The sequence below is a fragment of the Corvus moneduloides genome, chromosome 4 (assembly GCF_009650955.1).
Source record: "Corvus moneduloides isolate bCorMon1 chromosome 4, bCorMon1.pri, whole genome shotgun sequence".
NCBI lineage: Eukaryota > Metazoa > Chordata > Aves > Passeriformes > Corvidae > Corvus > Corvus moneduloides.
The window spans coordinates 40357067-40383760 of NC_045479.1; the positions used below are offsets into that span (position 1 = coordinate 40357067).

The 26694-nt window shown below is 40.2% G+C and overlaps 1 protein-coding gene across 2 annotated transcripts in view; it reads left to right on the forward strand.

Annotated features, from left to right (window-relative positions):
• The first annotated feature begins 227 nt into the window (after positions 1–227).
• GRIP1 (glutamate receptor interacting protein 1) overlaps positions 228–26694 on the forward strand; it is a 323862-nt gene continuing 297395 nt past the window's right edge. The window contains exon 1 of one of the 2 annotated variants that reach the window (XM_032105201.1): positions 228–413. In XM_032105201.1, the coding sequence (XP_031961092.1) occupies positions 359–413 (55 nt within the window). In that variant the 5' untranslated portion in view covers positions 228–358. The remainder of the gene's footprint in view (positions 414–26694) is intronic. The other variant, XM_032105206.1, reaches the window with a different exon arrangement.

Here is a 26694-nt window from a genome sequence, read left to right on the forward strand (position 1 = left end):
ATTGTGTGGCTGCGGGCTCGGGCCACCTGCCGGCGGCGCCAGGGCCGGGGCCGGGCACCGCTCCGCGCCTCCTCTGCCTCCCACAATCCCCCCGCCCACCCCCTCCGGTCTCCGGCTGAACCGGGGCGAGCCCGCGCGTTCCCTCCGTGCCTGCTTCCCTCCCGTCCCCCGGCTGGCGGAGCTCCGCCGCCTCCCCTCCCCCGCCCTCTCTCTCCCTCCCACCGCGCGGCCGCCGCCCCTCCGCCGCTGCCCGCCGGAGCCGCCGACTTCCCCCTGAGCGCGGGTCGCCGCCGCCTCACCCTGCCATGAGCCGCCCCCCGTCGCCGCCGCAGCAACGCTGAGCGGGGAGCGCGAAGCCATGCCGGGCTGGAAGAAGAACATCCCCATCTGCCTGCAAGCCGAGCCGGAGCGAGGTGAGCGTGGAGCCCCGCGGGCGCCAGCCGCCCGCCGCGAAGGAAAGCAGGCGGGCGGGCCGGGGTCTGCGGCGCCGCCGGGTGCCCCCTCTGCAGCCCATGCCCGGGCACGGCGGCGGCCGCCCCGCGGTGGGACGGGCGGGCGGGCGGCCCCGCGCCTTCCATCTTGCTCCGCCGCCGCGGCAGGAGCGGGGGCTGCGGGGGGCGGCAGCCGCGCCGGGCCGGGCCGGGGGGACACACCGGGCCGGGCCCCGCCGCCGCCGCAGCAACTTCACTTTTCTCCGCGGTGCTGCCGCCCGCGCTGCCCCGGGCCGGGCTTCTACAGCCGGGGGGGCGTGAGCCGGGGGTGGGTGGGAAGGTAGATCCGAAGTGACTTCGCGAAACTTCCCTACGTGTGGCTCTGCCCCGGGCCGCTGCTGGACCTGTTCCGTCCCTCCCGGTGGGCACCGGCGAACCGGCAGCGATTGCGCCTCGGCGGCGAGCAGTGCCCGCAGGAGCTGCCCCGAGTCCCGCCAGCGGTCCCGGGATGGCCTCGGGTCCCCGAACCCCGCCATACGGGTCGGGGATGTCGGAAGCGAGATGGTTTCTGGTCATTTTTAAGAATAAACAATCTATTTATTCTAATAAGAAGGTAACTTTGCCCCTTCCTCAGAGAGGGCTTCTGTCATGGGTGGGTGTTGTGTCCCTTGCTCCGTCTTCATCCTGTGAGTCAAAGACAAAAAAGCTGGGACACCATTTACTCTCAGGTATGCCCGTCGAATTATGTCTTTGATTTACAGGTTAGTTCCGTGGTAGCATGTGAAGTCCTGAGGCAGGACATTTGGGCTTGGTTGCTGCCGTGTTGGATAGCTGGCTGTCCTGCTAGGAACAGCAGTTCACCGTGTATTAAAAAGGAAGAGGTTCTGTTTGCTGTGTGGAAGAAGTCTGGTTCCCTTTCATTGGAGGTGGAGGTCTCTTGCAGAACTGCTGCCCTTCTTGTGATTAGTAAATCCCGTCCCTAATAGGAAGTTCATCACAAACATATGACATCATGAAAATAGTTGCTGAAATGAGCGCAAGGTATTTCAGCTGTGAGAAGCTAGCTTTTTAGTCTTTACTCTTAGTAAATTCATCATTACTAAAATCTGTGGTCATATTTCTTTCTGTCATGAATCCATGTAGCAGAGAAATCACAGAAATAGGATGGATGACAGTTGTCAAAATATATCAGATGCTTTTACAGATGAGGGAACTTTAGAAAGGGTCTAATCAGGCTGTGTCAGAAACTGGAAAGATTTTCTCATTTCATTCTGCATAAAGGTGGTGTCATGAGCTGTAACATGCGGACTTGTCTTTATTCAGAGTAAACAATGGTGGTGGTTTTGCTGTGATGGGTTTAATGTCAGTTAGAATACGGATTTGTTAACAGTTCTTGTTCATTCCTATTTCTGTTTAGCCTTTTTCATCTTCATTATGAAACCAAAGAGATTTATATGTTAATAGTCTTATCACTGATGCTTTTCTTTATTGTATTTCAATTATGTAAATAAAAAAAGCTCTACAGTGCCTAAAGTAAATTATTGCCCTCTGAAGTATGTTGCATTGTATAGTGCTTAAATTTAGCTAGTAATTTAGCAGGATTCCAGTCACTGGAACTTTCCTAATTTAGACTTGTAAAAATATTAAATGGTCAAAATAGTTAATCAGTGTTGAATTTAGTAGTTCTTGAGTATGAAGAATAGATGAAATAAAGCTTTCAAGCTAGACAGAAAAACGGCCAGTGCAGTAATGAAATGAAGGTGCATCTTTAGCTAATGTAGGAGTTTAGTGTGGCATTGAGTAAAAGGCAATTACAGATACAGTTAAATCCTGGTTCAAAGCCAGTTATGCTAACATCACCCTCTTCTGTTTCTAGAAAATATTTCCATTCAGTTACTCTGCAGAACATTTTATGTACATTGTGCTATCAGAAGACTTCTGTGAATGTAAATACTGTTATTTTAAACTAGCAGTGTGGCTGATAGCTTTCTATGATTTAGATATGGAATAATACTGGATGTGAAATATTTAGCAATATAAATTGCATTTATGTCATATACAAGCATGCCTTTATATAGGATATAAAATATCCATTTATCTGTCCCAAAGCTTGTGTATATAGGATAAGAATACTGATACATAATATAAGAATAAGAAACATTTAGATGCGTGTCTATTTTCTTTGATTTTGTGTTCCTGTAATTTGATTTTCTTAATCAGTGTTTTGTTCCTGTGAGAGAAGCTAGTCTTTATTCAACCCTGTGAACACCAGTAGGACTGACTAGTAGTAATTTTCCTGTACAACAACACAGACCTGCTAAGTTAATTTCATGCTGAAGTTTTTTGGTGGTGATCTCTTGCAAAACAAACTTCCTAATGAAAAGGGTAAAGCAACCCATCCAAACCAGAAAAGTACCCTACAGCCACAAACCAAACAAGATCTCAGAAAAGAAGTGAGTAGGTAAGTAATGCCAGTTTATCCTTGTGCCTCCTACTGGCTTTCCCCTTCAGGGAAACCTCCCCTGCTGGCTTTATTATATCCACAGTCCATACCACCCTTCTCTGTCATAATAAACAGGTACTGTGCAGCCTTAATTTCAAGTCTGGTTGCAGCAGCAGATTTCAACTGGAAAAAGTCAGCTCTGGAGGTGCTGGGAAAGCTGGGAAGGCAAAGAATTCCCTGCGGTGAGCTATGAGTGGTTTGTACCAGGCTGTTTTTCCCCGGGCTTTTCCCCCTCAAATGTTACAGGCTTCCTTTTAGCTTTTTCTCGAGAGCTCTGCATCCTCTGCATGCACCTGTGGGGAGCTGATTGGGCCCTTAGGTGCTCAGCAGTGGAAGGAAGGAAGCTGTGGGTACTAGGATGTGAGGCTTGAGAGGTGGGTGGATTTGTTAGAGAGGGTGTGGGGGCTGTATCCTCCAGGCACTGCAGCATAGAAGGTTCACTGGGTCCTGATACTCTTTTCTCACTCCAAACCAATGCAGCATTGCTTTGGGGAGCACTTAAAGGCTGTTGTATTTCCTCTGATGCTCCGTTCATCTAGGGTGTCAGGAACTGGATGGCAGTTCTGGTGCAAGGAAAAAAACTAAAAACTATCCAAAAAACTATCCAAGTTAAAAAAAAAACTTAAAAACTATCCAAGGAGCTGCTTTGTTTCGATATGAGGAGCTCTTGGGATATTGCAAACAGTGATAAACTTGTGCAGACATACTGAGTTTGGTCCAAGTAGGGTTATTTTAGTGTATTGGTATCCTTGTTTGCCCCTTCCTTGCTTCAGAGCCCCCCTTCTATATTGAATATCTACTGCAAAAAGTCCTTAGTGCAGCCTGTGATCGTTGTTCTTATGAGTCAGGTGCTGAAATGGAGGATATCCAAAAACTCGATGAAATCAGAATTTTGCTAATGGAAATTGGCTGGTCTTGCTGAAATGAAGTAGCAGAGACATGGTCAACGCTGTTGGCTCACCTTGGCAACAGTTGATACTCTGAGTGAAGGAGAATAACCTGGGATAATGTTTCAAGCATCAGAGCGTGAGTTTGCATGTAGGGTTTAACATTTGTGAGAGTGCTTTGTGGTGGAGAAGATTCTCTTCTGAGGGGTGGCAATCAGTGGTATTTCAACAAGTATTTTTAGATGTCTTGACTGTGGAAATTATGTGCGATACTTACATCAACTAAAAAAAAAAAATCATATTGTGCTGGTTTTCAGTGATTAAAACCATATTAAAAGTTGGAGAGCTGCTTTTTTGCGTGCACTGCAGCACAGTTCCTGGTGTTCTGCTGCCTGCTCTGTGATCGAACAGTACTCTGCAGAGTCTGTGCTGCTTCTGGCTTCCACTGCCACTATTATCACAAGAAGTCCTCTCCTTTAGAGGAAAGAAATTGTGTAGAGTAAAAGATTTTTAATATATACCTGATGCAGTATGCCCTGTCATTTCAAAAATGACATGTGAAGATGTACCAGTGTAAGACAATGTCTTTAAAATTCAGGGTGCACTTCCTTCCTCCCCAGTTTTCTGCCTAAGACATTAAATCAGATCTTGTTGTAAAACACCTAAAACACTTTCTGGGGTGACATCTTAGTAAATACTTTAAGAAGAAGAATGTTACTGGAATTAATTTTGTTCAATATTCCTTCCAGTCAAGTTAAATGGAGGTGTTTTGTGGAACTCCTGTTTCAGCTTCATAGCTGATCAAGTTTGACAGGAGTACAGAAAATACTATTTGTATATCTTGTAGACTCACTATGAGACTGCTTGAGATCCCTTAATGTACATGCATGTTAATTTTAGAAATGCATCTAAGTATGCTTTGATTTTATTTTTTAAGTACTATTCCTTCCACTGTTGTTTTGCCTCTGTTTAATAGACCAATTAGGTCAAGGAAGAAGGAAATACTGTATTTTTATTTTCTGCTTTTCACACTTGACAGGGAAATTAGGTGAACTTCAAGGAAACATTTTAAAGGAAACATTAGGAAATGTTTTAAACCCCAGGACTCAAGGATAAAAGAATATGCAGGTATTTTGTGAATCCTTCCTCAAATACAAAACTAGCTTGTTCTCATGGAAGATGTGCTGACAACAAGCATCTATCCCTGAGGTTACTGCTGTGTGAGCTTGTCTGCTCATCTTAAGCTGGAAGAGAATCCGTTTCTCAGGTAAGGGAAAGCTATGTTAGTGAATTGAATCATGTTATTGTGGGTTAGCAGTTTGCATCTGATCAAATGAGGCCACTTTACAGTGGATATGCTTCATGCTCTTGCCAGGTACGTGTTAAAAATTGGCTTATTTTCAACTGAAGGCTGAAGGTGACTGTTCTTTCTATGTCAATCTCTCACCTAGTAAGGCAAGAAGAATATTTGTCTTCCTCAGCTTATGTGGATTCTTGCGAACTGAAGAGAGCTGCGGACCTAGGACTAGAAACCTTGTACAGAGGCTTTCTGTCTTTATCTGTTTTCTCATGTATGTCACATGCCTTCTGAGAAGTTAAAGTATAACCTGGATGGCAGAGAACTTTTGTGAGGAGAGGATGTACTCAAAGTGGCAACCTTAGGAATCAGAACTGAGTGTTGGGGGTGAACATATGGAGAGAGATGCTTGAAAGATCATCTTTTGCCCCAGGGAAGGCATTGCCTAGACTTAATCTGGAGTGCAGGTAGATATCTAATACATGAGCAGTTGGGACATTTGGTCAGGTGTGATATGCAAAGCACACTGTAGTTGCTTACATTTAAGGTGAAGAAATGATAAGGACAGAAATAGAAGGAAATGTCAGTTTCTCAGCTGCTGACACAAGAAGCTGGCTTGACTAGCTTCTTTCCCCTCCTCCAGTAGCATCTGAAGCTACCACTAAATCTCAGATTGGAAAACACTAATACTGGGAGATCGATTAATAACAAAATACTGATTACAAGCTTATACTTTCTTTTGGGACTTCTGCCTCTTTTCACCTCAGTCTTGACTGAATTGTGTCTTTGGCACTTGGTCTTTCTCCATTTGCTAAACTGAGTGTTGGTGAAGACTGTTTGTCAGGTGGGATGACACTAGAGCTGGTTATCAGCAGCATGCAAAGGGCACAGACACGTTGTGTCAGTTTTTTCATTCTTTTTTTAAAAACCAGCGGGGATGGGGAGAATTCTGACACAGGGATGGAAAAGAGGCAACAGTTGCTCACTAGTGCCCTTCTGAGAGCAGGCAAAACTCATCTACATCTTTTGTGATCTGCATAGCCAAGTTAACAGCATTTTATGACCTGTGGTATTAAAAGAGTTTGTTAAATCTTGTGGGATCTTCATGAAGGTATGGTCTTCACTGATAGCTGAGGGATGATCGTCTCCTGTATCTGGGTCATAACCAAGGTTTTTTCCCCTCGTATAGAAAGAAAATGTGAGATAACTGCAAATAAATGATTTCTATTTTTTGCAGAGGCAAAAGCAGTTTTTGTTCATGTTTGTCAGAAATGCAGTCAGATTTTTCAGCAGTGAGTGATGGCAGCAAACACTCTAGCTTGCCTCAAAGAACAGCAACACGTAGAATTTGAAGCAGTAACAATATTTGCCACTGACAGGCATCGTTGTTTTTTTGTGGATATCTGGGAGTTATAAAGGGTATAAATTCTAAACAAGTTTTTGACCAGAGTTTCTTGCACGCTGAAACATTAGAGACACACATAACTGGAAATAGAGAAGTTTCTGTGTTAGATCCTTCAGCAATTTACATGTGGACAACTTCTCGTGAATCTCAGTGCATACTTACATCTCTACTATGGGTTGTTTGTTCTGTTATTTAAGATTAGCTGAGCTGCCACAGCTCAAGGTTCTCCCTGAAGAGCTTTGAAGACCATGTTGCTCTCCAGTGGTTGCAGGAGGTAAGGCTTGATGCTGCATCTTCTCCCCGCTGCTTGTATCTGAGCCTTCTTTAGTCATGCTAATGCTTTTGAAAAAAGATCCACTGAGTCAGCAGGTATCTGTGAGGGTCTGATGATTATGGCTGTAAAACTCTGATGTGTTTGAGTGTTTTACCTAAGCGTTTTGAATTTATGCACATTGAAATGTCAAGAGTACCATCCATCCTGACATATGCAAAAACAGACTAATGAGATGTATCAGCATCCTGTGTGGATGGGGACAGGGTGATCACCTGCTCAGCATTTCATTTGAGCAAGATGAGTGTGAGACCCTGCAAAATTCAGGATAAAATAATAACATTTATGTCAGATACAATCTGTCAGATTATGTCAGATACAATAATAATATTATGTCAGATAATCTTGATTACTGTATCTCTCTACTGTGTTTTTGGGTTTTTTTTCCCCTGTTCCTTTTTCTGCTGGCACAAAGTGTGCTGGGTGGCTGGGGAACACAAACTCACAAACTCTTCTGGTGTGTCTTGTGGTGGTAGGAGGTGGCCAGCTTTTTTATGGTTCTGAATGATGTTGATGGTCTAATGTCTGGGATTTTTTCAAAGTCATTTTCAGTGCAAGTTCTGTGTTTCACTGATTCTGCATCACTGATTAGAAGCAGTGTTCTTTGCTTACTATTGAAATAGTTTAACAAGGACATATATGAATGGAAAAGACAGGTAAGCAGGGGGTGACGGTTTTGGTACCGATATGTATTCCTCAAGGAATTTTGTTGTCTTCTCTCTTTGGAAATCACCACAGGAATTGAGAATGCCTAGCATGACTGACTCAATCGCCATCTTTTTTGTGCCTTGTTTAATTTCTTGTTATCAGTAAAAATCACCACTGAGAAGATTCTGCTACTGTGAAGGAAAACTGCGGAGAGTATTTCAATAGTTTTGCTATCTTCTTTACACACTGGAATCTCACAGACGTTTAGGGTGTTCCACAGTTCAAATCTTCTCTAAAAACAAGAGGAATTATTCTCTAAAATATAAGGATAGAAATGTAATGATGAGAGTTAAGAGTAACTGTCAGTGAAACTTACCAGATCTTTTTTTAACCAGCGGGATGAGACTGAACTTTTAACACCATTTTTTTATGGGCTTTCATATTGTGTAACTGAATATAAACTTTTCATTATTAACAGACAGTATTTTGAATGTTGTAAAATATTTCTGGAATGTGTCTTCTCAATAACTGCCTTTCCTAGGAAGATGGGCACTATTCAAAATACTTATTTTTGTTTACTAAGTCATGCTATGTAGTTAGCACTTTCTTCCTGAACCAGTTTCCCAGTAGATGAATGTACAGTGAGACATGGTCTCTCTGTCCCACACTGCAATGTGCAAATTAAAACCAACACATTTACATTTAATCAACAAAATGAAGAAGAACGTATCGGTGGCTGGTGTGTAAGTGAAACAGATCTTGTTTTGTTTCTGTGGATATCAGTTAGCAACACAGAAGTATGCCAGCTTTTCTGCAATTGCCTGTCATGGAGACAGGTGTTCTGCAGTCCAACACTCATTTGTCAGTTTAGCTGCTTCTACAGTGGGACAGTATTCATGAGAACAACTTTTGTAGGCAAAAAAAAAAAGAACAATAGCTGCCACTTTTGGGGGGCGATAATAACAGCTAACATGACACCAAATGCAGCAGCCAAAAGTATCTGTGTGATAAACGTGTTATGCATAGGCAGGAAGAAACAAGGTTATGTAAAACTGTTATCGCAATAGAAATAACAGACCTGTGGAGTATTTGAATTATATTATTCTTTTTTTATTTGGATTATTGTCGCTGTGGACCAGATACTAAGTCCTTTGTATTTCTGTTGCAAAGAACAGCTTCCCCTGTTTCTGTCTTTCACCATGATTACCAGCTCCCCTTTCCTAAAGGTGAGGAATGACATGGTGATGACCAGTGCTGCCTCTCACCTGAGAAGGTTTTTAGCATCTGAGCAAAGCCAGGATGGTTCCAACAAGTGAGTTGTATCAAGCTCCCTGCTATGCTTTCTCGAAATCTTTTTAAAGCGTTGGTAACTGGCAGGATTTTGTTGTCACTTGGTACCCATGCTCTTCACGACAGGGTTGAGACCTGAGTTTGAGAGGAGGCAGTCATGGAATAAACATATTGTTTTACTACTCTGACAAAAATTTAACCTCAGTGGCATTTTCAGTGAAGTATTTAGTTGTTTTTGTGTTAGGAATGGATTATTTACACAACGGCTGGGCAGGAAGTAGAGTGGTAGTCACAGAGCAAATACTCTGGGGAGTAAAATTCACTGCCTGGTAAATGGACGCAGCTCTGCTGGATTCTGAAGGTTAATTCACTTGTGACAGTAAATTTACTGAGCCCTTGTACCTGTTACTGGAAGCCGTTTCTTAGTCCAGGGTCTCTTCTGAAAAGTCAGAGAAGATTGTTGCCAAAAATTCATTGCCTCCTTCATGTATATCTGCCAGTTTTATTCTTCTGTATTTTTACATTTTCTGGATCATGTTTGTAAATGCCACAATGTTTTTGAATGCAGTGAGAAATTCTGAGCCTGAGCAATTTCAAAATACCTTATGTATTTGATAAAGCTTCCAATTTTTTGGGGAATATAGCTGTAATTTACTTTGACCTTTTTTTTTTCTAATATTAAACTTCCACAAACCAAATGGTATGCCCAAGATGTGGGCTTTAAATTAACTGTGTTGTTAAAGATTCTATGTGCATCATGATTTGAAGGACTGAAGAAATGTCTCCTCTCTTACAGGAATGTGTTTTGAAATTACAATTTGTAGTCCTTTTAACTTCACCTCTTACTAGGACTGTTTGCAAAATGTGCGGGAGCCAGATAAACCTGCAGAATTTGCATGTCAAAAGTGAAGCAGTTGATCAAATGCTTTCAGCTGGGGTGTGGGTAGCTCTATGGAGAGGAGAGAGAATGAAATGGATAATACATAAGGATAATTCAGTAGCTTTATACTTGTAGCTCTTGTGAATCAATAACAATTCGGGAATGTTAGTAGCAGCAAAAACCTTGGGCCTCAAGCACAAAGTGTTAAAACACGGCTGATGTTTTTCCTGTTTTCATTTTTACTTATTGAGAAAACACACCTTGTGACTTAAGTTTCAAGATAAACTTTACCTTGAATATTATAGGGCTTTAGTATTCCCAAGCTTTCCTGTCGTTACAGCCACTGACAAAAATGATGCGCTAACTCTGGCTTTTCTTATGGTCTCTCTTATTTCCTGTGTCTTTCTTGAGTGCGCTAATCCTAAAGTTTTTGAAGTTTCCTGTCTGCCTAGGGTATTTCTTTCACATGTCCACAGGTTTAGGCATGCACTGGTACCTGTATTTATGTATTTGTTTAAAAAACAAAAAAATCAAGACTGCTAAATGTTGCAGTAATTCCTCATTCTGCTTAGACACATTTCAGATACATTCACTGCTCTTTGTTTAAATATTTAGTGTGAACTGATTCTTGCTTTTCAGAATACTTTAATATGAAAAGGGCTTTAATTTGCAGATAACTTGCCCTCTGCCATTAAAGATATTTTCAAACCAAAGAAAAAGAAGATTTACCTGCTGGCTCTGTATTCTATTTTCTGCTTTTATCAAAGATCAGGGTAGTAGGTAAGTAGTGCCTTAAGCCATGTTCCTGTACATATGTTTCTTTTTCATAAAGTGATTGAAGTAATTTAAAAAAACACAACCTCTAACAATCTTACGGTGTTTTCCTCAGGTTTAAATATAGGAAGCATCCTTGTAGGTGAGTTATGGAGTCCCCTGTCATCTGAAAAACTAGTCTTGAATATTTTTTCTTTGCCAGCTTAAAATAAACATCCAGCTAGTTTTGACATTTGTCCTTTTCCTCCTTTTCCATCACTCCTTTTTTTTTCTTCTGATCTTACCAGGGTTGGTGGCTTTTTTTTTCTGACCCGTTTTTGTAACCAGGCATATTTAGTTCCTCGTTAACTGCAAAGAAAGAAGTCAGCACAAAAATTAGAAATAACTTGATTGGCCTGTTCATTAAACTGAACAACTTTCTGGTGTTTAGGCTGATAGTCTGAAGAAAAGTATTGAAAAGTAGCATTTAACTGACTTGTTTCAAGTGTTGCTTATTATTTCCTTAGTGGTAGTTGCCTGAAATAATTACGTAAAGTGTCTTTTAAAATTAGTATGGTTTTGCTTTCAGTTATTAAAATTAAAATTCAATTTGTTTATGTGAAACTTCTAAATGTTCTAATTGACAAAACTGGGATTTTGTGCACATGAATGCATTGTAAATTTTTGGGAAGCTGATGCTCAATTATAGAGTGTTCCCACATAACTGAGATACTCAGGGTTGTAGTTACACACATTTAAGGGTTTGCAAGGTTAAAAGTAAGCGTTTTTGTGATATTTCAGAATATACCTTTTGTGTTACGCCATGCTAGTAATACAATACAATACACAGGGAGCAGAAATGAAGGTCTTTTCCTGTGATTGTTCTGAAGTCGTGGTTTGTGACAGTATTCTTTAAATGAAACATATTTTAGCCTAATGTAATGAACCTATGTGTTCAAGTTCAAACACATAAACTACTGTATTGGCATGTGGATTCCAGTTAAAAATCGATAGCACACTAAGGATTGAAAGAAAAACAGAATCTTGTCATGAATTGACAATATGTCCAAGAGATCTGTGTGTCAGCAGAAGGTGCACATGAAAGGCTTGAACCAGCAAACTGTCCTGCATGGAGTCCCTAATCCAGCAAAGGATTTAAAAATATACATGTTTTTCTGGATGAGAACACGACACTCAGTAGTGTCAGCTAGGCTCTAGCAGAATGAATGGGTGATGCATCTGGTGCCAGATCATTTGGTGCTCATCTGAAAAGGTTCACTAAGTTGAGGGTCAAGGTCACTGAAAAATTTGCTGCTTGAGTGTAGGGATAGAATCAGGGAATGATCTGGGTTGGAAGGAACTGTACAGGTCAGCTTGTTTGAACCCCTGTGCCATGGGCAGGAATACCTCCTACTAGACCAGGTTGCTCCGAGCCCCATCCAACCTGGTCTTGAGCACTGCGAGGGTTGGGGCAGCACTACTTACCTGGGCAACCTGTTCCAGTGCCTGGCCACCCTTACAGCAAAGAACTTCTTCGTAATATCTAATTAAAACCTACTCTCTTCCAGTTTGAAGCCATTCCTGCTTGTCCTGTCACTGCAGTTCCTGATGGAGAGAGAATCCCTCTCTGGCTTCCTTGTAGACCCCTTTTAGATACTAGAAGGCTGCACTGGGGTCTCCACACAACTTTCTCCAGGCCGAAGAGTCCCAACTCTCCCAGCCTGTCTTCAGAGGAGAGGTGCTCTAGTCCCCTTGCCAGCTTTGTGGCCCTCTGGACTTGCTCTAGCAGTTCCCTGTCCATATGTCAGGGGTACCAGAACAGTACACAGTACTCCAGGCAGGATCTCAGGAGAGCAGAGAGGCAGAATCTGCCTTTTGACCTGCTGGCCATGGTCCTTTTGATTCAGATAGGGAGAATGAATAATCCTTTTGAAGTCAGTGTGCTTAAATTTATGCTTATAACTTCTATGCTTAAGTGGATCAAAGGGTAATTCTAAAAAGAAACTGTTTATTTTCTTTAATTAAGGATCATTCTCATGATATGTGCTAATATCTGTTTTGGGGGGAAAGAGAAAGCCAGTAAAAAGGATTTAAAATATTATAAACTTTCTCCCTCTGTTTTTATTAATATATTTTTGGTTTTTTTCTCCAGAGAACATGTAAAATATATTTTTCTTTGGTGGTATTTCTTTGCTTATTCCTCATATTCCTTGTTGAAAGAGAAGTTAAATGTGTTTAACTGCAGGGTGTTTGACATTCTTTTTTTCTGGTGGAAAACCTTCTTTTGTGCTCATTGAAAGATGTTGCATCGTGAATGTAAGTAATGTGCAAAAAATGTATACTCAGAGCTGGCAGTTTTATAACCAGAAGTGACATGTACCATTTACCCAAACAGGTCTGAGATCCTGCTGTGTTTTCAGAGTTACCTGATTTATTATCACAAAGAGGCTAATAATGATATATCATAGTAGGAGGAACAGTCTTTGTCAGAGTGGAAATGGGTTGGGTTTTTTATATTTTATGCAACTTTTTCTTTCATGTGGATCCTAAAACTCACAAACATTTCCCTACTGCATATTTGATTGTAATAGCACTGAGAGCAGAAGTTGTCACTGTACAAAATAGGGTAGCATCTTGGTTGAAATCACTAAGAATTTTCTGTTAAATTGTTGAAAGTGCTGTTGTCAGTTGGGAAAGCTACAAAATTGGCTTAGCTTTTTGAAAACCGGAGTATGGCATTGGATGGGAAGACAGGACCACCTGGTGAGAAAGAGGAATTAAACACTCTGAGGCTGCTGCTGTGAACTGGCATTGGAAGGACAAAAACCAGTGATGCTATATTTGTGCCTTGTTTCCTAATTCCCAGGTAGTTTAAAATACGTATACTTCTGGATATTCCTTCCCACTTCGATTTTGTATTCCAGTCTTTCTGTTTTTGTGAACTGCTGATGTCTGGACTTTGAAAATGCTTTGGCACCCGGGAGGTGTTAGTGAAATTAAGTAATAATAGAAATATTGGAATTCCCAAAAAACCTTAAAAAGGCTCCCAGACAAGTCTAAATGTTTTCTGCTTTGTCAATCAGAAAAGACGACTTCGAGTTCATTAGTTTGTTTCCTCTTCAGGAATGGTTTATAAACCTTAAGCCTTCCTTCTTTAAAGCAAGGTAGGTATTAATTATTTTGTGAGGAAAAAAAATGGGGCAGACGTGGTTGGTGCAAGATCATGGTAAAGATCTGCTTTGCAGTTGGAACTGTCATGTCTTGTTCTCCAGGCAATGAAACACTGTAGTCTTTCCTGTATGAAGTAATTGTATAAGATTTCTCTTTAGTAGTTGGTTAGAAAATACAGATAGAAGAAAAAGAGGCACTTTTTTTTTTCAGAGAAAAAACTACGCTTACTTCTGTGAATATAATATGTAGGAGAGATTATCAATCCACATGCTCACCCTTAAAAGCATGATCCGATGTCAAATGGATCATCCATGGAGTAAGCTGAATAATAATAATAATAATAAAGCTGAATAAACTCAATATTATTATGCAGTATGATATAGTCGTAAAACTCTTCTAGTTCTCTATAGCTTTCCAGTCAGTTAAAAAAGTAAATAAATTCTCTGTTAACATACAATACTCATATGTCTTTAAACAGACTTGAGTGTTTTTATGGTAAAGAACATTGGTGTACAAGTCATAAACCCTATGGATATTTATTTGTGTATGCTAGTTTCCTGTTCTACTGGTGCATCTCAATGTGTTTATTGAAGATTTCCTTGAGAAAAAGTCTTCAGGGAATATCATTTGAACATAAATGTTTAATCGGGAGAGAGGGGCATTATTTTTGTAATGAAAATGTCGTCTTTCCCCTTGAACTGAGGTGCTGCATAAAAGGTAGACAAGAATAAAAGCACTTTTGGTTGTTTGATTTTCCAGGGGCAAGCTTATGATCTGCCATTGCACAGTTTAGGAGCTGATAATCTATGAACCCAGTTGCACAGAAGAGAGGAAGCAATTTTTTCCTTTGTGTGTAAAGCCAAAGATTTACATTTAATCTTGTAAAAAATCTACTCTGCCAATACTAAGATGTGAACACCAAGGTGCCTAAGCATGCACAGAAGAATTGTACCACGTTAGACTAGGCAGTGCTAGGTTTATGGTTGGACTTAGTTGTCTTGTCTAACCTCAATGATTGTTTGATTCTAAGTTCATCTCTAAGAGACTGATTTAGCTATTAATCTTCATTCTTCCTCCTGATGTCCCAGTAATTTGGACTACACTGGAGAGATCTTTGGTCTCAGACACCTTTAGGTTTTGCTTCTGCTTTACTGAGCTTCTAGAGTTGTCTTTTGGATGGTGATGGATTTAAATACCTCAGCAGCTTCCACCATACTATGTAACACAGCATTTGTCATTTGTTTTCTCTCTGACTGACCAGGTAATGCTCTCATTCCCCACAACCACCCTTTGGCTGCCCCTAAGCTGTGAACATCATCGGTTATAGCAGAGAGCTGTAAATAGTTTTTGCATTAGATTCTGCATTCAGCTATCAGCCTCATGTTCTGCTTCTTTCTGAAACTGAGTTTGGAATGCAGTTTTATGTACTTGATCCTTTTTGTGGTATTTCAAGGTTGCAATGAATTAGGGCAGTTATGGGAAGAATTGGAATCTTCAAGGCAAAGTACAGGCACAGTGAAAAATAACTATAAACGCCTATAGGCAAATAGGTAGAATATATTGCTATGGAAACCTTACTAAATTGGCAGTGATGAGAATGCCAGATTGATTAATGTTTCTTCATAAAATTTTTTATTAAAAAAAAAAAAGAAAAAAGTAAAAATCACATAATCTTATTCAGTAAATAGAGACTTTGCTATGGTTTTCAAAGATGTGAACTAGTATTTGCCCATTCAAGGAAATACTAACAAAATGTCACTTTTATTAAAGAACAGCTTAAAGGTCTAGTGGTTCCTTCACTCCTCCTTTGCATACAGTATAGACTGTATAAAGCATAATTTCAGATTCAGAATATGATTTGTTTGAAAAAGCATTTCTAATTTTGTATTCAGTAAAAGTCAAATTAGGATATGTAAACTAAGGAATGACAAAAAAAATAATGGAGTGAAATTGTTTGAAACTGTTTTAATTATGTCTCATGTCATTCTGCAAATGTTTTAATTTCTTGTAGGGTGAAGTGCTTAATGAACTTAAACAAAATGTGGTTTAATATGTTATTATTTCTAGTTATATTAAAAGGAAAGCCAAGAAATTGTTTTCCAGTAATCGAAGTAGCCTTGCATAAGCCCCTAGTTTATCTAATATTTTCGATTTCCATTTCCTCTACTAGCCTTGCTGTCTTCATGTTTTCGTATTCTGGTATTTTTGTATGGCTTCATAACATTTTATTGTTTCCTTTAATAATCCTCAGCTATTGCAATGCTTTTTTTTTTTTTTTTTTCCTAATTTGACTGACTTTTGTTTTAAGAGAGAGAAAAGGAGTGGGGAAATAATGTTCAAATAGGAGAACTGGGTTTTTTTGTGATCCTTGTGTCCCTGTCCTTGTCACTGCTGTCTGTGTTCTTTGCGGTAGAGGCCTGCTACACCTGGCCTGCACATCGCTTGTCTCCTTCACGCCTGTGTCGTTGGGCACTGTCTTTTCTTAATCTGGAAGGCTGGAGCCTGACACCGTGGTCCAGATCCAGATGTTCCTGTACTATAGCCTTGAAAATCCACAAATCCATCCTTTTCCCTGCTTTTAGAGCCACTGTTGTTCTTTGAGGAGAGGTCATCACTGGATTGTCCATTGGCCCTCTGCTATTGGGTTATTAACTTTTATTAGTTTTCCTGAGATACCCTGACATTGCTCACAGACTGCTCATCTCTTCGTTATCATTAAAAGTCTGTAGTGATTATGCAAGAATTATTAATCTCATCAGTTATCCTTCTTTCATGTTGGTCGTCAATTTTTTTCTGTTTTTTTCTTTTCTTTTTTTCAAAGATCTTTTTTTCCCTTGTTTAAATGTATTCCTAGTCCTTCCTGGTTCACATGTATTGATGGCAGAAAAATCCAGCTGGAGTTGTGGAGTTAAGGAAAATCGTAACTGATCCATGAACATTTCTTTAAACTCAGTTAAACCACTGATAAGGTTGATCATACCTTTTTTTGTTTTTTAACTGAGTTGCATATACCTGCTTATGTGTACTTTGCTGACTTAAGATTTTTGTGGTTGTTTGGGCTAAATGCTTGAATTTACCTTCTATGCGATGAATATATATAATTTTAATTTATGTATCAATCAGTTAACTTGATTATTTAGGAGATGAGTGGGAGAAGAGGATATGTATTTCTGCCTGTGTATAGGAGAGCTTGGAAAACCTGAGCCCTCTGAGAGCTCTCGGTTCCAGATTCCTTGCTGTTTAGCTGGAATAGATTCCAGCTCCTTTTACAACTTGAGCTGCAGGTTTCTGAGCTCTGCGTCTGGGAATGGGGAAGCCCTGAAAGCCCAGATCATTTGAAAATGTAAAGCAGGAGCTCTGGAGCCCTCTGTCACTACATGTTGGAATATCCTAAAGCTGTGTATCCAGCAGCTCAACATGGGAATTACCAGAATTCGTATATGTCTGGATTTTTAATGAAGCATTCTATATATTGAGGTGATGTTGTTTCTTCTTTTTTCCTTGAAACATTTATGTTTTGATGAATTAGTAATTGGAAAAAATTTAATTTTCATTGTAAGGATCGATAAAAAATAAAGTTAATATAACTGGCAAGATGTGGACTTTACTGTTTGAACCTGGAAGCTTAAGTTGAGTGGCACTTTACAGAGAATGTAATGAAGAAAATGATCATCTGATCGTATCTGAAAAGTGTACATCACTGATGATGAGAGGGAGGATTTCTAGGAAGATGACCAAGTATCAAAGGCCATATAAGTTGGAATAGTTGGGGTTGCTTGCTTGGTATTGCCTGTGGTTGTCTTTCTGGAAGTAGGATAGATGATTTGCTGTGCCTTGGACTGACTTCCTCACGCTGTCAGCCCATCTGCACGTGTAGTGAGGGGTGGAGCAGAAGTGAGCGTGGCTCCTGCAAAGCCACTTTTGTCTGTGGTCTTTAATTGGAGGTTAACTGCTCCCGAGAACGTGCGTGTTCAACAGCGGGCAGAACTGAGCCGCTCTGGCAGCGTTCCTGCTTCGCTGATTGCTCTGGAGCAGCAGGGTGTGAGTATTGTGGCAGCCATGGTATTAAAAGTTTAAGATTCTTTGTGAGTAATTATTTATGAAAATAAATAATAAATCAATGTGCTAGCTTGTCTGTTTTTTTTTTTTTTTATTTTACTCTGCATCTGGCTTTGTCTCTGGCCTGGTTTGTAGCATGAACACGAACACACGGCAGTACTGGGCAGTGAGCTCTGTTTTAGCAACTTGATGGGCCCTGATTGCTGTAGTTTACACCCAGCAAGATGAGCAATTTCAAGGAATACCTACAAAGCTTAACAGTTTCAACTGTTGATTTACTTGAGGTGTTGGAAAGCTTTTTCCACTTGAGATTCTGTGCGCATGATGCGTCATTCTGGGTCTTTTTCCTTGCTTGCTTCTTCCAGCTCCCTAATAGCAAAGGGTCTCTGAACTGTTTCCCTTCTTGCATCTCACCTAATTCTCCTTTTTTCTTTCTCTGTCACTCTTCTTTTTTTCCCATTTTCTGCCATCTTTTATCCTTGTTTCTGCAGGTCTTTCTTGAGTTACCTCTTTAGACATGCATTATAGATAAGTTGCACTGTACCAAGGGTGAAGACAAACTAAATAAGATGAATGCTTGTTATCTGGGCATAACATACGACACTTTTGCCCACCAATACAACAATAATATATGGGCAAACTACTGCATAGAATCAAGAGGCAAAATGCTAAAAAGGGACTGTAAAGGTAGTTTTGTCTAGTGTTATTCAGCCTGTGGTTCATGAATCACTGCTGGTCCATAAATCACTATATAATGGTCCTTGAAACAGCTACAGCATGCCTCAGGCACACACATGCTCCCACAGTCTCAGCAGGATTGTGTACGAGTACATGGGTAGGCGCAGTCAGCAGCTGGCTCCCAGCCTGGCTGTCCAGGCCTCATTAAAATGTTTATTGCTGTCCAGTTCGGAACTTATCCATGTTCTATTGTTTTACCCAGATATTAGATATCACTGTTCTCAACTTCCTGTGATGCCAATACTTAGTTAAACCTCACACTTTCCTTGCTCAGCTGTCTCTGGCTTGCAGTCCAGATCTGTTTCTGCAGCGAGTTACAGGTCTAATATGCTGTCTATTAGTAGAACAGTTCTAGACCTCCTGGTTCCATAATCCCAAGTTTTACAAGTTTTGTTTGTGATCTTCTATACATATGTGGCTAATACATTTTTCCCTACCTTGCTCTGTGAGTTGTTGTCCTATATTCTTCATGTTTGCTGTCAAGCTGCTGATAGTATGGTGGTCATAAGGATCACTGTATTTTGTATGTTCTAGCACCTACATTCTATATCTGATTGTAAAACTTCTGGCAGTAATCCTTCGAGAAAAAGTTCAGTTTTGTCCTTGTAGGCTCAGAAGATAGTGGTCTTAATGAGATTGGGGCTAATTCTTTCTTACGGGCATGCATCAGAAATCTGAGAAATTAACATGATAAATTCTTTCTGGTGAACAAGTCTAAGTACCTTGTTTTGTGATGGGTTTTGTACTGTAGCTAAATTCAGGTAGTTTTCCATGACACATTTGTGATGCAAATTTGAAGTCCTTAGCCTAAAGTGTGTAAATGGGAGGATATTCTAAAGAAAAGGCACTGGCTATTTTGGAAAATAAGACTTCAAGTATATTCACTTATTTCAAGTAAGATAAAACCCTTCCAACTCTGACCCAGTTGATTGAAACAAGAACAGTAGGAGCAACAATCACCCAGAGGCAGTTAATTAGCACAGATTTCAGTGCGGTTAAGATTTGGCAAAGAAACAGATACCTACAGAAGTCGTATGTTGTGAATGAGTAGCTACAGTAATAATAGGCAGTACTAATAATGAAAGCGTTGCAGGAGAAAGTAGTTCCTGCAGAGTTACCAGAAACTGATTTTCACTGTATTGAAGGGATATCATAAAGAATGAGGTCATCTGGTACAAATTCTACTGTCTGCTTTTTCTTCCTACATGGTAAGGAATAGAATTCAACCTCCCTCTTCCAAGAAGAGGAATTTAACAATATTAAAAAACCGTCATGAACAAATCCAGGTGTTCTTGCTTTTAACCTTACAAGGTGAAAGAGTTATCTAATGCAAAAAAATACTTTCTTATAAAGACCAAAACTCAAAATTCCTGGCATCCAGAATGGGCAGGAGCTGATAAAGAACACTTTAAGTAAATATTTCCCCATCGGACCTGCAAAGGAACCTGATATTACTCTACACTCTGCTTTGGGAGGATATAATTAAAATAAAATAGGAGCTTCTGAATAAACAAAAATAAAACAATGTGTGAAACCTTACAGGTCTGAGGAAGAAAAACCTGTTTCATAATCATTTCCCCAAAGTAATGGAGCAGAGGCTTTACTCTCAAAAGATACTCTTATACCAACTGCATGAAGGGGGAGATTTGTCCTAGGAAATAAGTAGATAAATAAGTGGAAGTTCTCAGGAGTAATGTTGGGGTATCAGCTATGCTCCAGGCAGCAGTAGGTTCTGCGTGGGTTTTTCATGTCTCCTAGCCTGACAACCAGAGCCACAGTGTACCTGAATGGCTGGGTTTTGGCAGTACTGGTGGTGTTCAAGTGGACTTGACAAATTGGTGCTTTGTAGGTGTGTGTGTTCTTGGGGATGCATTTCCGGGAGCATTCTTGGACATTTCCAGATGATGTGAACAGAGCAGGACAGATTTCATGGCTTGGTTTCAACATGCAGCAGAGTCCACTGGCAGTGAATGTACATCAACACAAGAGGTTGAATCTTGATATTGGCTCAACTGAGAGTAAAATTTTTAAAACCTTCAGCTCAATATATAACCATGCTTTGGGAGAGAGGTGGAAATACTAGAGAAGCATCATCAGATTTCATCCATACTGGAGGCTGAGTAGAGCAGAGATGTACAAATTAATACATCTTTGAGGCAGTCATTAAAAGTACATGTTTCTTTTGATGGGCTGACACCTGACGCATGTGGCCTAGCAGACAGCATGTATGTAGCTCTGAGCTGGTCACAACATGCACTAGCCTGCCCTGGTAGGGGTGTTAAAAGGGATGTGGAGAGGAGCTTCGAGTGTGGAAAAGTGTTTGTAGTGGTGAAAGGGGCAGAGGGGAGCGTGTGGAATTTGAGGAAGGGACTTCATCAGTGGGGAGGCAAACACATGGTTGTTCAAATTCATGTACCACTGCTGCAGGTACAATTGATGGTGTTACATCCTACAGCTATCATCCTGATGTCAGTTGTGCTTTCTGCATTTATGAAGGCAGGATCTGCCTTTATCACAGGTCTCAGAGGAAGATGTCTTTCCTGTTTCAATTTTGGTCTTTTTTTTGTTCTCCAAAATGTTTTTAAATTTAGGTGCTCTTTAAAAACAAGGGGTGAATTCAGACTGTTGTGTTGTATTCATTATGCAAAATTTTAAAAAATTTTAAAAGTCAAGATTGCTTTAGAAAAAGGCAGTAGTCAGACTGCACCGAGTGCATGTGTTACAAACATTCCTTAATTACTGTGGATGTATGGGGTATATATTCCTGTATATCAAAATTATCTGCTAATTTTTTGGCCACTGTTGACATGCTCCCCCAGTCTGCTTATCTGATAGCAGCATTAGGTAAATGTTTTCTTCACTGCTCCCCTTGCCTCAGTTGCAGGTTCATTCAGCCTTTGGCAGAGTGCAGGGAATCCCTGCAGGCAGCTGTTTTCAGGCTTTGGGAAAAAGAGATGGAGACTGGATAGGACAGGGTCAGTCTGTCTTGAAACTGAGGTGCAGGGATTTCTTGGGGGGAGATGAAGGGTTACCTTGAAGGCAGTGTTGCAGGGTGGCAGGAGGACCAGTGCATGGGTAGTCACTCTGAAGTCCTGACTCCTGTAGCCGTCAGCCCTCTCCTTTTAGATGTTCGTGATTTATACTGGCTCCTGTTTCAGTGGCTCCCCTTGTGTTTTCTGAGCTTCTGCTCCTGCAGTGCTCTTGAGCACTGTGATACAATTTGTATGTTTGGGTTTTGTTACGGCACCACTTGTCTCATGGACAGAATGGGTTTCCCCATGTGCCTTGTAGCTTGTGATCCATTATCTGCTGCTGCTGCAGACATTTTCTGTCTTTGTCCCTGTAGTCCCATGCTGATGGGAATGGGTGGCCTGTTCAGGCTTGGGTTCCCTCAACAGATTTGCCTGTGAATGGTGGGTCCATGGACAGATTTCCCCAAATGAATGGACTCTGCAAAAATACTGATTTTTAAACTCTGTGAGAGCTTTAACGGATGTGTACAATTTAAGATCTGAGTGAGGTCTGTCTGTCAGCCGTTGCTGTGCAAGCCTGTGCAGTCCAGGCTCTGCGATGACCCTGCTTGAGCAGGGAAGTTGGACCAGATGACCCATGGTGGTCCCTTCCAGCTTCCCTCATTCTGTGATTTTGTAGGGTTTCTCTGGAAAGTCTGTGCAATCTCTATTACAGAGCCCTCTCTGCTGGGCTTCAAGTGCCCCGAACTGAAAAGGGAGTATCTAAAGCTTTCAAAAGAAAGTGTTGCCTGAAAAGAAAGTTAATGTTATATAAAGGATTAATCTTTTCTCAGAATGCATATTAAACATAAAAATAAAAGCATTTGTCATTTAAATCTGAGCATACCGTGAGAAATTTCAGCTCACCAGTTAAAATCCAGCAAAGTAAGAGGCACATAAAAGCTGTGTGAACTTTAATCATCAGCATTGATACCAGCTAGAATAAATATGAGTGTTAAAATTGTAAAGGTTTTAGTCTGACTCAGAGTGGATTGGCTTCTCCTGCTACCTGAGGAGCTGATACTTAGGACATCAGTCCTGGTTCCCAGAAGGAGAGCTGAGATAAATTTGGCATGTCATTTCTCAGGAAATAGATGAGCAAATAGGATATTTCTTTTTACATAATCATTAATAGAACTTGCAGAATGCTTATTGCATAGGTTTTGGTAGTGTGCTTAAAAATACAGTATGAATTGCATTTGAAGCTAATATACATTAACCTGATGCAATCGTTTTGGAGTGCTTTATTGGGAAGTGATCCTTCAGGTTCTCTAGAAATTTAAGGGTCTTCTGAGAAATGGAAACAAAGAAGGGCTTGATAATGAGTGAAACTTGAGGTAATGAAAACATGTGTTTTGTTTTTCTGTAGTCTTTTCATCCTACCTATTATTTGAAAGTGTTTTATAACATTACAAAGCATAACATCCCAGGGTGCCCTTTGCATGTGCTGTAGTGATATAGGATGATTAGGCAGTCTGATCTCATGGAGGACAAATTGCACAGTGCCTATGAGTCTTCAGAAAAACTTGCTTGTTAAAGTAATGTTTTGGATTCTAAAGGCTGTATGTGGTGGCTCATTTGTTTGGCTTGGTTATTGCTTTGTTTTGTGCAGTGCATTATTTGATGAATATTACTTTCAAAACCAGCAGTCAGAAATCGGGAAAGGTGCAAAAGGGAAAAATCTTGTTGTACAACTCCTACATGATTTTGGAAAAGAGATGATTTTAAATCATTAGATGAAAAAAAAAAAAAGACTGTGCTGCAGTAAAAAAACCAAACTGATTTAACATTTCTGAAATGCATAGTTAAAAAGATTTAGAAAATCAAGTACTTAGAAAAACGTGAGCTGGGTGACATCAGATGTGTTCTGTGTTTAATAACTTTTTAATTAAAAGATGTAGTGAATTAAGGACTCAGGACAGATTGTCGTAATTTCCTAATGCTTTTTAAGCAATTTAAGCATGTATTATTTGCTCACACAGCAAGCACTGTAGACCTTGTCTGTCTAAAATTTTCTCAAGAATTTTTTGAGTGCTTCTACCTGTTAATACTGAATGCTGTTACAATCCTGGGGGAAGGTGCTGCTCAGGAATGCAGCTAATTTAGACCATACACGGTATTTTTATATGAGGGCTGGCTGCTGGCTTTAGCTTTGGCTGTCGTCCTTGCTTACTGCTGGTAGTTTGAGACTAGACAAGCTGCAAACTCAGCTAGACTTGGGTTTGCATTTATAGACTGCAGCTGGACTGCTGTGCTCTTGGACTGGTACTGTTTAGCTTGTGCAACTTCACAGAGCACACTTGGCTGTATTAGATTGTTTCTTGTAGTGGCTAAATGACAGATTCTAACATTCAGATCCCTCCTTTGGGCAGGCTTTCTTTTACTGTTCTCTTCCAAATCCTTTCTTCTGTGCTTCAGCTAGGCTTGTGTTCAGCACCATGCACCAACAGTGTAGCCAGCCTCAGCTTCTACTAAGATACGCTTCAAAAATTCAAATTTTTTATTCTTCTTCCTTCAGGAAAAATAGCTTTAATGAAATTAATTTTTTTAACCAACTTTAGTTTCCGTAATTTCCATTGTGCTAATAAAGACAACACTCTACAGAAATATCTTACTAATTCTTTCTTGCATTTTCTAGTTTTGCCCTTCCAGGAAGGGAAAAACTAATAAAGTGGATGTTCTGGTAGCTTCCATTTTAAGCAAATAAAGATAATCTGTATGCCACTTAAAAAAAAAATGTACAGACTTCAAGTTTTTAGACAAAATTGTGCTAGAGTGGGTTTATTTTGAGTCATGCTTCTATTTGACTGGATTCAGCTGCTAGCATTGTGGCAAAAGTTCATATAGACTATTTTGTGGAAATGAGAGGCAGACACATGTCTAATTAATAGACAATTATTTTGTGTTTTAATCTGTATACTGGTTGGGTAAATAGAATTTGTTTTAGTTGTGGTCACGTGAGTCACATTTCTGCTGCATGCTTTCTGTTTGGTTTGAGAGTGCAATATGTATCTTGTTTGGAAAAAGCAGTGTGGGTGATACTTCTGGGAAGGGATGTCGACATGTTCTGCTTTGCACATAGGATTCATCAGGAGTCCCGTCTGAGGGTAAGGGCTTATTAAAACTGTAGCTAGCGCTACACGTTGTTAAGATTTATTCTTACTTATTCTGAAATCAGCTACTTGCCATTTATTGGGACTAACCTAATTTCAATGTTAGAATGGTTCATTAATTCCTAGCTTTCTCTATCATCACACTTAATGCTAGAGACTGCAAATGAAAGGTTTTAATGTTTTAACACCATGGGTACATTTCCTATTTCTTGTCAATACTTGGTCACTTTGTATGTTTTTAATTTTTTGTGTATTTATTTTTAATAAAACCCAGCCATCCACACAGAAATATGTCTAAGTGTATGCAGAAGTTATTGGCAACCCTCCTTCCCTGCCACATACCAGTTGCTTTTTTCTTTTCCTTTTTTTTTCCTTTTTCAAACTGGAAACAAAATTCAACTGGAAATTGAAGCAAGCTGTGTTTGCATTTTCAGATGATGTGAACATCATGCATGTGTGTCTTAAATGAATGATGCTGTGCCAAGTGCTTTGAGTGACATTTATTAGCTGAGTCTCAATACTAACTAGTTGCATTTCCAGGGCTTCCTCTGTTTTGAGGTATGACTTGGCCTTTTTCCCCACTCCTTTCCCTGTATATGCTGTAAAGCAGTGAGTATCTTCACTGCTAGTTTGGATGAAGTAAATGCTTTGTTGTCTGCAAGCACCTCCAAAACATTTCTGCTGCTCTTGCATCTTTTGTTTAAGCTTCTACAGACAACCTGCTATTACTAACCATCTGGGAATATAAGTGCAGGTGGGGATGAGGATAATGTTCCAAGTGTCCAAACCAGGAGGAATATTGAGGTCCTTATTTGCTCCTCCATCGTGCTGAAATCCTCTCTCTCATTGCAGGATTATAGGTTACTATTTACCCCATTTTGGGTTTCTGTGTCTCTGCTAATGGTGCATAGTAATTCTGTTTTTCTGTGTTTGCATGGGAGAACTTTGGAAGATGATTTGTCCCAGAGGTAGATTCAAGGTTTGTTCATGTGAAGAATTCTACTTGAGTGAAGATCTGGAAAATCTGGGTGGGCCTCTTAGGGAAATTAATTTCTCCCAGTTGTTGCCTAAGCCTGGTAAGCTTAAGTTTATATCAGACGGTTTTTCTTCAGTTGGGATTTAGAACAGAGCATTTTGTTGGACTTTCTTTAAAAAAAAAAATCATATTCAGAAAAGGTTTTCTAAAGAATATCCTTGTTTTAAATATATTTTAGCAATTTTGCTTTTAATTTTGGAAATGGGAATAGATAAATGGTCTCTTATATATGTTTGTTGTCTTCTCATGCACTAGAGCTCCTGCTTGACCAGACAGGATGTCTGTTCATTGAAAGCTGTTGTCAATCAGTGGCCATTGTCTTGTAGATTTGCACTTTGAAATGCTATCGTTATTGGCAGTGAGTTTTGTGAGTGCATGTTTGCTGTTTCAAATACTTTTTGTCCCCTTTCCTTTACTGCTTATTTACTTGCAGACATTTGAATTGCTTGACTTCATTGAACTTGAGTTTGAAGTTGCTGATTCTGTGTCTTCGGTCTAGACCCTGTCCTTTTAAATAACAGTAACGAAGTGCTGTCATGATGACTGTGTTGCTGTCTCCAGTGTGGGAAAATTGTCCTCTGCTGCTTCCCGAAAGCTTTGCCTGAGGTGGCTCCGTGTAATTGTAACATTTAGATAATTGTTTTGTAGTTTGTACTGCTGAGATCTGCTTAAAAATGAGTAGATTGCAACCCCATCTCTCCCTTCTCTGCTTTGCTGATGACATAATGGTGCATGATTGGAGTTTTAAATATTTTTTGGTACAGATGCAGTTTGTGTCATTGTGCTTCTCTAAGGTGGTTATGTTGTTTGGAGAAGCCCTGTATCTCCTCAAGTGTAGTGTGAGGAGGTATGAATTGAACCTCTTCTGTCGCACAGGAGTTAACGTCAAACAAGGCAGGTGTTTTGGTGGAATCACGATTTTTGGTTTCACTGTCGGAGTCAGCTGGTACTCATTCAGAGGTTTATAGTGTTAACTTTTGTTGTCCAGTAGAATCTGTACTGCAACGACTATAGGCATTCTGAGGCTGCAAATCCCTCACTGAAAAGTCTAGGCTATTCCGTGTGGGATTGCTACTAAAGGGTTATAGGAGCTGGTCCCTGTGCTATGTAAATGGCGGTGTGGGAGAATTCCTATGCATCT